At 41.0% G+C, this 12822-nt stretch overlaps 1 protein-coding gene across 1 annotated transcript; it reads right to left on the bottom strand.

Annotated features, from left to right (window-relative positions):
• Positions 1-3118: 3118 nt before the first annotated feature.
• Positions 3119-10737, bottom strand: LOC114351448 (uncharacterized). Its single transcript, XM_028302666.1, has 3 exons — positions 10259-10737; positions 7991-9222; positions 3119-5644 (listed from the first exon to the last, which is right to left on the bottom strand). Exons 1-3 carry the CDS (start codon positions 10485-10487, stop codon positions 3542-3544), a joined length of 3564 nt encoding a protein of 1187 aa, XP_028158467.1. The 5' UTR covers positions 10488-10737; the 3' UTR covers positions 3119-3541.
• Between the last annotated feature and the right edge of the window lie 2085 nt (positions 10738-12822).

Here is a 12822-nt window from a genome sequence, read left to right as displayed (position 1 = left end):
TTTTACTTCTAGAAAGTTTCCGCTAGGGGCGCTGTACAATCCGTCATACACTTAGGGTAAGAACTCATGGCGCAATTTTCACCCGCGCCCGCGGCCGTTGCGGGCCCGCAGCTTCTGTAGAATGCAGACACTTATGTGAAAACTAATGCACAACTCACGACGCGGTTTTCGCCCGCAGCGGGCGCGGTTGTATGCGGGTCCCGCTCGGCCGATCGGCGGGCGACCATTTTGTACCAGTGACATAGCGCGCGGCGCGCTGAGTTCTTAGAATAACCGCGCCGTGAGTTTTGAAATAAAACCGCAATCCACGCCGCGAGTTCTTAAGCCTTAATGCCACTTTTTAGCCTTAATGTCACTTTTTTAGCCTTAATGTCACTTTTTTACGCAGTCGACATCGAATGCGTTTGACGTTAAACACACACTACGCCCCTTTTCTCTAATGCCCATCCCAGAATGGTCTATTATAGGTCAAGCGCTTAACTAAGTAAGTGCCTGAGATATGAGCGGCACAGGAAAGGCGACATTGACTATGACGTGACAGAGAATACAAATCTGAAGCATATTTGAAGTCTCACTCTCGTGCGCTTCGCGGATTCTCTAGCTCACGGTTTCCCAATTTTTTTTTTGCCAAGGAACCCTAACTGATTATACTTCTTTTCCTAGCGGAACCCCCGTACTACTCCGCCCGCACGCTCTGCCCCTTCCTTGTGCGTAAACAAGTCGGTGCGAATCAAGTTGTTTTTGGGTGAAAGGGTAACAAACATCCAGACATCTACACAAACTTTCGGATTTATAATATTGTTCTATAACTAAAAGTGGGTTTTATTTTATTTTTTATTTACACCTGTACTTCTGTCGTATAGCTAATCCGTCGAATCACAGAATCTGCCGAATCCACGAATCCGTCCAATCCAGTACCTGCCGAATCCACGAATCTGTCCAATCCCAGAATCTGTCCTATACCGAACAAAGGCTCAATTCGACCCGTAATGTTTTTTTTTCTATGTTTGTTACGCGATAACTCCGCCAATCATGAACCGATTTGAACAAATCTTTTTTCGGCGTATAGGTAATACCTCAAGGGTGGTTCCATTTAAATTTAATAATAAAAAAACAACCCCCAAGTGTGGAAAATTGGGGATGAACTTTTTTATACGCAATATCTCCGCCGATTATAAACCAATTTGAACGATTATTTTTTTGTTGAATAGGTATTATCAAAAGGGTGGTTTCATGCGAATTTGAAGAAAATGTTTAGTGGATTTTTTTTTGTGTTCACGCATTTGAAGTCGGTTTTTTTAAGTTAATTATCTATCTATCGATCTATCAGTCACTGACGTTTCACATCCCAAAAAACACTCGCCCGTGCTGCTCCTATAACCTCAGGCTCTGACTCAGTTAAACGCAAAACCTATAATTGAAATTAAGTAAAATACAAATTTTAAAAAACTTAAACGTTTATTTCTTCCATAAACAAAATACAAAGGTTTTCTTAAGAAGTATTCACATTAATACACATAATGGAAAAGTTTTACAAAAATATCATAATGCAGTACAATACCACATAATATCACAAAAGTTGAAATGTAACAGTAAACCTTACACACTAACAAAAATTTTAAAGGACGTAGCACACTTATCAACCCGGAAAGGGATCGTAACCGTATGAACTCGAGGCGGTCAGTATTATTTGTATGAAACTCCATACTGCAACGCACTTAGGCCCAGAACAGACGGTGAAACGCAACTGCAACGAAACTGCAACTGCTAGTTACTTTTGAATTGCATCTAAGTTTCTGCCATAGCGTCCGTTGAGAGACCACACATGTCGCGACCAGTTTGAAACTTTCAGTTTCAGTTTCATTGATGAGAATCATCAGAAAGTTGCAGTTTCGTTGCAGTTGCGTTTCACCGTCTGTTCTGGGCCTTATCCGCACCGTAATGTAAACGCCTCGCGGTTGACAGCTCGCGAAAGGCGATACGGTGTTGATCCCTTTCCGTGTTGATAAGTCTGCTATGACCTTAAGGCAGCCTTTTAACAACAAGTAATTCGGAGGATGTTGTCAGCACCAAGTATCACGTTATTTGAGAATTCTAGGATTTTCGTGCTACATTAATGCTGGTTTTCTATATTAAATCTAAATCCGTTTGTGAACTGTCAAATTTCAATGTTTTTGGTCAAAATATCTACAGTTTTTTGTACTGGCTACTTATTGCCGAGCTACGTGCTCGGCGACCGGACTTTATCACTAATTCTTACATAACGACTAAAACCGTATGGCCACTAGAATATACAAGTTAACTGCGCACCTGGCAGCTGTGACGTCACATCGCCGCTCTGGTACGGACGGGGCGAGCGTTTAGGTGTGCGTGAGCCGCATTCCAGTACGGCTAGCACGAAAAACTTTCGAGTTCGAATCGTTTGCGTATTCGAATCGCCATCAAAATATTTAGTACGAAAACTACAACAGCGCCTTTTTTAACGTGTCGTAAAGTGAACTTAGTATGAAAAATGGTTGCACGAAACTTATTTTGACAATCAAAATTGTCACGTTATCGTTTAATTCGAAGGTTGCGTATCGAAATTTGTCGAGTACGCAAACGATTCGAGGACGAAAGTTGTTCATGCTAGTATGCTAGAGGCACAGTGAGGTACGCAGTTAACTCAATCATGTTGTATGTATAATTCGCACGCACAATAGAAACTGACAAGACATTAACGTAAGCAGGTTTTTCGAAGGCAACAAAAAAAATGTTTTTTCAAAACGACATCAGTCCATGCGAGTTTTTTTTTTAGTTAATAATTTTAAAATTACTAATAGTCCCGTTAGCCCCTCGTACTAAGCTAAATATGCTTGTGTCACGAGTGAGCTCACCACAATAGGCGAGCGGCGGCGGGGACCGAACCCGCGTTCCTCGGATCACGAGTCGGCCAGTCCGACCCCTTCACCGTTCGGCTATCGTGGCTTCAAGTTGTTCACACGACAACTCGCTAACCACTCGATTAGAGTTTAAATTGATTTTTAAAATCATTACTTTAACTTTAGAACACAAACACCTGATCATCATCATTTCACCCACAAGACGTCCACTGCTGAACATAGGCCTCCCCCAATGATTTCCGCATCGCCCGGTTGGTAGCAGCCTGCATCCAGCACCTCCTGCTACCTTTATGAAGTCGTCAGTCCAATATTAATATCTTATAATCAGTTTCTATTAGCGCTAATACATTAAGTACTTAAAACATAACAATACAAAAGCTGGTAACTATACTATAATACACATAACTATAAAAAACAGGGGGCTGTTTACATCAAATTCAATTCGTCGAAGTTAGCGACTGCGTTAAAAACTAGCGCCCCTAGCGGATACTTTCAAGAACTAAAATCTTGGTAGATTTTTTTTACGCACTCGCTAGCGACGACGTTCAATGCAAATTCGCACTAAGCACACAGATCGCCTGCGATTCAAATTAGATATTTTCGCGTTTAAAAAATCTTTATAGATAGCTTTTTTATAACAAACTGTATAAAAACAACTACTATTTACCACCTACGGCTGCATTTTTATTCGCTTTGTGTTTAGCGCCTTTGACATGACATGACAAGCCGGTGACAGGAACTGTCACGTTGCACAACGTACATGTCACCTCCTTATCGTTGGGGGTTTTGGCAAACAACACCTTTTCTTCTTCCTCAAGCGAGAGGTTCTTCAACTTTGTTCTATGTATATTTCCTTGGTCGTGCAATTTTATGTTTTTAGGGTTGTTCGGAACGTCTACATTACAAACTGCACAGCGATACCCAGTGCCTTTACTGCTGGAACTTGCTTGGCTTGTGGTAGATGCCGTTTCTTCAGCAGAATCTTTTATAGTTTTCTCCTCTATAGGACCTTTTTTGGTTTTGCTTTTCTTCATGGAATGAGACAGCAGTCTAATATGTTGTAATTCTTCTTCTACTTTCACGTTGATTGAGCAGACATTGCAATAAAACATCGAATCGCTAAGCTTTCGGACATCATTTTCGGCAAGATGGGATCGGTATTTTAAATTGTGACCAAACGATTCCAGATGCTCTTTAGCGTTTGACGCAAGCACATCTATTTTGCATATTCTACAATAAACCATACTGCTTGAGACCCGTTCATAGTGGTAGTGCAGATTGTCTTCTAGACTTCCGTTGGTTAGTTTCCAAAATATTTTAGTTATTTTGTGGCTTAAACCTTCCATGTGTTCTTCGATCGCTGATGGCGTATTTACAACGTCTTCTTCGCAAGTTTCGCACCGATATACAGATGTGGTGGTTGTTGATGCTTCAGGTATCAGTGAGCTTGTATCTTGAGTAGTTATCGAGGAATTTGTGGATTGAATAGGTATCGAAGAATTTGTGGATTGAGATATTGGAGTATCTTCAGTAGATATCACAGATGAAGCTTCAGTTTGTGACTTGATTTTGTTTGCGCAATGAGTTGTTGATATAATATGATCAAGTTCTTCACTTGTTTTGACGGTGACTTTGCACAGTTCGCAGAAGAAATTTTCTCCAATTGTTTTCATTGAATTTTCTTGCAATGTACTGGTATAGTTTATCTTGTGGGAACGCCCGTTTATATGTTCATTTATGTTATCCACACGATTCGGGATTTTTACACCGCAGACTCGGCAGATAACTTGCGTCTCTGAGTGATGCGTTACTTGGTATTTCTTGATTACTTCGGGTGGTGGTTTAGAATGCTTTGGTTCACTAATCTTACCACTTGTAGACTGAGAAGGTATCGAAGAACTTGAGGATTGAGCATCTTCAGTAGATATTGAAGGAGCAGCTTGAGTTTTTGACTTGAGTTTGTTTGCGCAATGAGTTGTTGATGTCATATGGTCAAGTTCCTCAGTTGTTTTGACGGTGACTTTACACAGTTTGCAAAATAAATCTTCTCCAACTGTTTTCATCGAATTTTTTTGCAATGTATTATTATAGTTTGTCCTGTGGGAACGACCGTTTAAGTGTTCGTTTACGTTATCCACACGATTCGAGATTTTTACGCCACAAACTCGGCAAGTAACTTGGCACTCTGAACGATATTCTATCAGGTATTTGTTGACCACTTCGGATGGTAGATTTGAAGGCTTTGGTTCACAAACCTTCTTACCGCTTTTTTTATTCACGTGGAATTCGTGATAATTGCTCGTAAGATGCACCGATAAATCTTCAGTGAGAATATTACAAATACTACAGCAGTTTTCAAGATCTTTCGATTCGTTCGTCAGTTTCAAAGCTGCTCTATGGCTTTTCCCATACGTATGGCCTAAAAACATTTCTGTACGTATCAACGTTCCGCAGGGTTCGCAGTGAATTTTGCCTTGACTGTTATTAGTGCTTGACTCTTTCTTTTCTTTAGTGAAAAATAGGGATAGATTGTTCTTGTGGGGCTTGCCTTTTGTATGGGAATTAAAGTTGTGGCTGTCTATGTAAAGGTTGCATGGCTCGCAGTACGTTCTACCCACCTTTTTGGTTTGGGCTGGCTCAGTCGGGATGGTGCCTTCTAAGGATTTTTGTAACGCTGCCTTATGTTTACTGGTTTCTTCGTGGGCGTCGGTGCTAACGAAAACGGCGTTGCAATGGACACAGTGTCTGCACATTGCGTTGAGCTGAAACATAAGTTTTGAGCAATTAGATTGACGTGGATTGCCAAGTACAGACAGCGTCAAATAGTTCGTGACACCCAAAGTAGCCAAAAAGTTCGTAACATGTCTTTGTTGCAATGAGGGCTATCGTTTTAGCGCTCACCAGTTGGCGCCACTGTAGAGTAAGGTCCTGTCACTTGCTAGTAGCGAAGACAGTGGCGCCAACTTGTGAGCGCTAAAGTGGTAGGAGGACTATCGCATTTGCACTCATCAAGATGGCGCCACTGTAGATTAAGGTCCTGTCAATCGCCAGGGGTGCCAACTGTTAAGTATAAAAACGATAGCCCTCATTGGAATAAGGTTATGTTGTCAACATTCTTGCCACTTTGTGTGTCTTGACGTTGAATGTGTAATGGATAAAATTGTATTTGAAAAGGCTTAGCTCACAGCATATCAGCATACATTACATAATCTTGTAAAATTATTATAATAGCCTAACATACATACTAGTATCAGCTAGGTAGTTTCAATTTTATAAGTTTTACTCTCTTTTAAGGTCATAGCACACTTTTAGACCCGGAAAGGGATCAACACCGTATCGCCTCGCCAAGCTGTAAACTGCGAGGCTAGGCGTTTACGTTACGTGCGGATGAATGTGCGTTGCAGATGCAGTACGGAGTTTCAAACAAAGAATACTGACCACCTCGAACTGATACGGAAACGATCCGTTTTCGGGTTGATAAGGCTGGTTTTAAAATCGCGCTGACCGCTCGCTGAACGTCGGCGCTGACAGACAGGGCCGGATTAACCATCTCGGGGCCCCTAGGCACAGCTCGTTTTGGGCCCCCCTTTTTTTTTGTCGCGGAGGAAATGCTTTGCGCACCGTCACCACTGCCGGGGGACAGTGTTGTGTGTGGGACTCCCGGCGCCCTAAAAAGAGAAAAGGACGGGGTATACCCACTAAAACCTCCGCGGCGTTCCGTCGTAGCCTGAGTGGGGGTGTCGCGAGTATCCGGCCGTAGCCTTAGACTTCCGCGACACCACACTACAGCGACAGCTCACCTACACGGCGGACCCTACACGCCCCCCTTGTGGGGGTCCGACGGGAATGCCCGAAACGCCAAGCCGTTCCCGTCAGACGGAGGTGACAAGGGCGCCCCCGCACCCCCGGCCCGCTGGCCGCCACCTGGGAGCAGAGTAGAACGGTCGTACAACAGCCTTCTCTGGCCCTTCTCCGCCTGCAGAGCGATGGGGCGAGCTTAGGGGGCGAGAGGATCGTTCTCCCGCTCACGCTCCGCTGCCTCCTTCTGAAGGATGACCTCTTCGCAAAAGGAGGCGACCACCTTCCAGCATCATTCACTTCCCAGCATGGCGATGATTAGGCTCGGAAGCGAAAGATCCTTGCGACCCTCTGCGCTATGGCCCGCTGGGGTCTGCGCAGAAGGGCAGCATCCTCCCTCTTGTTGAGTGCGTCCGCCCAGACTGGGGCGCCATACAGCGCCATGTTCCTCAGAACGCCGGCAGCATAAAGTCGACGACACCTCGTTTGTGGCTCTCCCAAATTCAGGAGGAGCCAACTCAGTGCGCTGGCTGCCTTAAGGAGGCGTGGCGTGAGCCCGTTGAAGTGCGTTAAAATGCCACCTTCCGTCAAGCGTGAGGCCCAGATATTTCATTTGGCCTTTGACGTCAATCCTAACGTCCTCAACGCGTCGGGAGGGGCGCGCTGGCGAGGCCCCGGAAAGAAGAGGGCCTCAGTCTTCTCCAGCGCGACTTTCAGACCGAGGCGTCGTATTCTGCGAGCGACTAATGTGCCGCCCGCCGACGCCAGCCGTGCCGCGGCCCCAGATGTCTTCCCCGGGCAGTGATCAGACTGAGTGTCATCCGCATAGCATATGATATGGTGACACTCATGCCCTCGAGAAGGACGCCCCGGAGGAGCCAGTTGAAGCCTAGGTTCCACAAGACTGTCATGCAAACCAAAGCACTAATGCCAACGTCACGAAAATTAATTTGGTTCCACAATATCGAAATTATTATGACGATTGAATGTGTAAACCAAAATAAGGCGAAGTTTTGAGGTGGTTTGAGTTTTGTTGCATAAAAATAAGCTTTAACAATTTTTTTTTTCATTTTTTTATCGGGAGTGCTGGGCCCCTGGCCATAGTGGGCCCCTAGGCACTGGCCTAAAGTGCCTTATGGATAATACGGCACTGCTGACAGATCACCATGTATGTAATTGAAGGAAACGTTCTTGATTGACGCTAATCGCTCGGCGCCGACGCTTCATACATTTCGGCTGTCAGCGCTGACGGTCAGCGTGCGTCAGCGTGACTCTAAAACCAGCCTAAGTGTGCTTCGTCCTTTACTTACCTCTCTAAAGCAGTGAATATCCTTCAATGGTAGCCTTATCATTTCCAAATGCATCTTTTCCAAAATATGCATGCCTGGATCATCGACCCTAACCATGCAAATATTACATAGAAGAAGTTCATAGGGCTTCTGAAAACCGTTGAAGTTGTCCGCTGGGACAGTAACTACATTGTTATCTAACGTTGTGATTTGAACATAATTTCTGCTTATAACCGTCACTTTATGATTGTTAGTTTCACATCCAACATTCTTACGATCCAAAAAGTCAACATAACTTCTTAATTTGGTCTCTCCGAGAACAGTATCTGCTTCTGTGTCAACTTTGAATTCGTTTGTATCGACCAACATTATGTAGTCAACTTCAGAATCGTTGCGTTTACTTGTCACATTGTTTTGGCTTTCGATTTTAGCTTTTTTCCTAGCAGGGCTAGTTGTTGGAGACTGTTCATAAACTGACTTTTCCAAATAGTTATTTTCATCGGTAACTTTGCTCTGCTCAGTTATTGAAGTTGTTTGCTTTTGCTTATCTACTTTATTGTCATTTAAATCACATTCTTCTGTTGAATCAGTCTGATCGTTATTTGTATTATTTTGCTTAATATTTGATGGTTTATTAATTGGAATTTTGTTTTCAGTGACCTTTAATGTATTATCTTGATCTAATGAATCCTTCGATATATCAGACGATGCATCACTAAATTTACCATTTTGTTCATGAACTGGATTATTCTTTTTCTTTATTTGTTTATTGTCAGTTACTAAAGTTTCTTTCCCTTCCTGTATACCTATTTCTTGAGCAACTGTCTCATTACCTACAGCCAGAGATGATTCACCGTTTTCAAAATTTTTTGGGTGTTCATTCGGTTTCTGACTCATATACTGCATATCAGCTGTATCTAAATAATTTTCATCATTGTAAATGTTAAGTAAGTCGCTCAAATATAAGTCACGCAGCACAGACTTCTGGTGAGCCTCCGATCCTTCATGTTGTTGCTTATCTGTATTTCTAACGATGGCCGTGCACGGTTCACAGAAGTAAGTCAATGTTGAATTCTTGATGATTTCATTTTCGTTTTCCAGCGTTAAATTATTTTGGATTCTTTGGAGGACTGCTTTAGCGATTTGGACACACGTCTGGTGTTTGACACTGTCGATATGCTGTTTTTTGTACGTTAAAGGAACGTCACGGTCACAGATTGCGCACTTGTAAAGTGGATCTACGGTTGCTTCGTCTGAAACAAAAAAACAAAATATGATCATTGGTTAAAAAATATAATGTAGTAAAAAAAATTTACTGGGTATTATGGATAGTCAATCTATCTAACTGAAAAACCATGTTATTTAGAATAAAAATGAATCATTTACAAAAAGTTATAGAGCACTATCACATAGGCGTTTTTGAAAAATTATTGATAAGAAGCACTACAGTTGCGCGACAAAAACGCCTATTATGTGAAAGCGCTCTTACAGACTATAGATCGTTCCATCCATGAAGACAGACCTCACCGTCTTGTCCCTAATGTTTGTTGAGTGTTACACATTTGCACACTAAGAGCAGGCGCACACCGTTGATTTTTAGTTGGTCGATAGTTGTGCCCGGTTTTAAATTGTATGAAGAATCGGCCAATCGAATCGGCGTAGTGTGCGCACTCCCATACATGCCCATACTGATCAACTGCCCGACCAAACTATCGGCCGACGAAAAAACTCTAAATTATCCATGAGTGCACACATTACAATAGTGACGCTCAGATTGCTCGAATCAATCTCCCCACGCTTCCTTCGACCAAAAATTGGTGGGGCTAGTCTTCATGAAAGGAAAAATCTATAACATAAAATAAATAAATAACAGTTGAAGTATCAACTTCTGATTTGAAGATAGATATGATATGATAAAATGATACCCGTATTCGCAAACAGTGCTTGTTTAAGTGAAGCAACAAATCAAACGCACAGCGTTGAATAGAGCTCTGTGATTGATTCATGTGTCACCCTGTGAGTCCAAGCGCACTGTGAGACCTCATAGTAATGCTTGTGAATACGGGCGTGAGTTAGGTAGGTAAGTACTCAATACTCAATAACTGATATTTATTATTTTGTATGTAGAAATTTTTCACGTTTTTTGCAGTACATAACAGAATTTTTGAAGACCTTCGTTAAGGCATTAGGACTACTAAAAATGTGTTTTTGTATTTTTAATACTGTCACTAACATCAATGTCCCACTGTTCCCACATTCTAATTGAATTCTTTAAAAATGCAAACTTACCTTCATCATCGCCTGGTTCAGAAGACGAGTCCGCTCCATCATCTGCCACCTTTTTGGCCATAACTTTAAATTCGAAATACTCTTTTTCATTTCCAAATACTTTAGAACTGTTCACGTCCCACAAAGAAAAATGTGAACCACCATTTTTAAAATCGTAATTTGAAATGTAGTTCAAATCTAAGTGGTCCAAATTTATTAAATACGACATATCACTTGATACGATATCCATTTTAACTTTTATCAGTTAGCAGACTCAGCAAAAGTTTACACAGACTCCAAACTTTTAAACTAAAAGACTAACGGCATTGTTACGTCTTTTTTAAGGATTTAACACTCCACAAGATATCTAATACGAACAGTCAATCACATATTGATAAATTGATATATTATTACATTATTTATTTTAATTTGTAATTTTGAGAGTCAACGACAAGTCAACGAGGTCTCGGGAACAAAAGGAAAAAAACCACGAAAAATAACGAACGATCGATGGTGGTCGACGAGCTGTCATTATTCTTAATAGGGCAGTTTTAGGTTTTAGGTATTGAGTATTCACTCAATAATCGATGCTGTATATCGATATGATTTTTTTTTCAATTATCAATAATTTATTGGTAAGTCATGATCATTCATGATGGGACACCATTACACCAAACCAATGCAATAGTTCCCTCCCTCTAAGGTGGGCGAACACAGATTATTTAATTCTAATTGTGATTCTAATATAAATTACCATACCAACCACCTTTTGTACTTAAATTAACATAGATGTAGATGCAATAAATTATTGATTATTATGTACCCACGACTCGCGAGCATGATTGTGTTGAGGGTAGGTATAATTATCCAAAGAAGCTCGTCAATATAGACGATCTTAATATCCGATCATTATCATTTGTTGGAGAACAATGAAGCCGTCGTGTGAACTCAAGACATTTGATTTGTGGCATTCGTTACATAGCAGCAATTATCTCTATTCCATGTGGTTAAAATAGAAAGCGAATAAAAACGATCACTTAGTTCAAATTTAAAAATAATTTTAAAAAGGAGATGACTTTTAACGTATTCACGCATTAACTAAGCCATACTCCCGGTGCGTTACAAAGTAATACAAATATTTTTATCGGTTGTAGGCGGATTTTTGAGTGCTTATATGTGATGTGATCAATTAAAATTTACTGTAATCGATAGATTTAATTTGATTATTCAATTACATGCACAAATGAACTATAGCTTATACTTACAGCACTATGTGTGAGACAAAAAGGCAAAGGGGATTTCCCCTTCACAGAGTTTCTAAAAAAGCCATGTTGCTTATCTATAACCTATAACAAACGAGATCGTATTCAAAGAATACTCATACTCCAAGGATCGTATTGCATCATGGAGGTATTAATGCATTGCAGTTCGCTGTTTGTTGCTGGCTACTCTGGCGACAAACATGCATAGTGTGATAGATGGCGTGGCGATTCAGTAAAGATGGCCCATCTGAGATGAGTGAAAATATTGTAGGTATACTACTACATAAAAACAATAATCAAAAAAAGGCAAGAAGTTCAAATGTGACTCAAACACAGGTCGAAGTTTGTTAACCAACATGATCCTTCTACTTTCATATATGTAATTATTACAATATCTTTGGCAGTTATTTTTTTTAAGTGGCATCAGTGGCATGCATGCAATCATGAAGCTACAGATAAAAATGGAGGCCACACTCCGAATACCTACTTGAAGCACAAACTAAGTATCACTATCTCGCTCTCTGTGGGCAGACTCGCTCTTTCTAAATAAACAAAAAATATAAAATTGCTCAAATTCAATGAAACCAATGTAAAATCTTTATTTCTTGACATAGGTATCATTAAAAATGATAAGTGTAATTACTGGTAAAACGTTTTAGGAAGAAATTACTGTAAAAAATGTGAAAAATGTTTACAATGATCCAATGTCGGAAATCACGAAATAAACACTTACGCGTGGAATCTTATGTCACTTCCAGCCGGGCTAGTATGCGCGCCGTGATATACTTTATCGACGTCAAAATGTATGGGCAAAATCGGTAAAATGGCGTGATAACCGCTTATCACGGCGCGCATCTTAGGCCTACAGGACACCACGTACTACCGCAACCACGCACTACAAGATTTTGCACCAATTCTTGTGATAAACCAATGATTATTTCCTGAAAACAATCTCAAACGAAATTAACTGCTTAATAAACAAAATAATAAACAACCGCCATGATGGGCCGGATTGGGCCGATGTTGCCACATGGTACCGATTACCCAGGAATTGGGATTGTAATTCCCTGATTCGCCAACAAATTAAGTCTAAATGGCTGACAATTCTGTGATTTTTTATTTAACTAGGTAATCTTAGTTTCAAATATTAATTATTTATTTGTTTAACTTCTGATTTGGTTAGTGAATTGGCTATTTCGAAGAATTTACAAGGAGATTTAAATCAGAAGATAGCAATACTACAGTTCACACTAAAAAGAGAGGTAGGGCCGCAGAGAGCGAGATAGATATAAGTAGGTCTTAAGGATCAGAGGTGAGAGTGCT

The sequence above is a fragment of the Ostrinia furnacalis genome, unplaced genomic scaffold (assembly GCF_004193835.3).
Source record: "Ostrinia furnacalis isolate ACB-3 unplaced genomic scaffold, ASM419383v2 OfSCF1144, whole genome shotgun sequence".
Classification (NCBI taxonomy): domain Eukaryota; kingdom Metazoa; phylum Arthropoda; class Insecta; order Lepidoptera; family Crambidae; genus Ostrinia; species Ostrinia furnacalis.
Note: the sequence above shows the minus strand (reverse complement) of the source record. Positions and strands in the feature narration are given on the sequence as shown.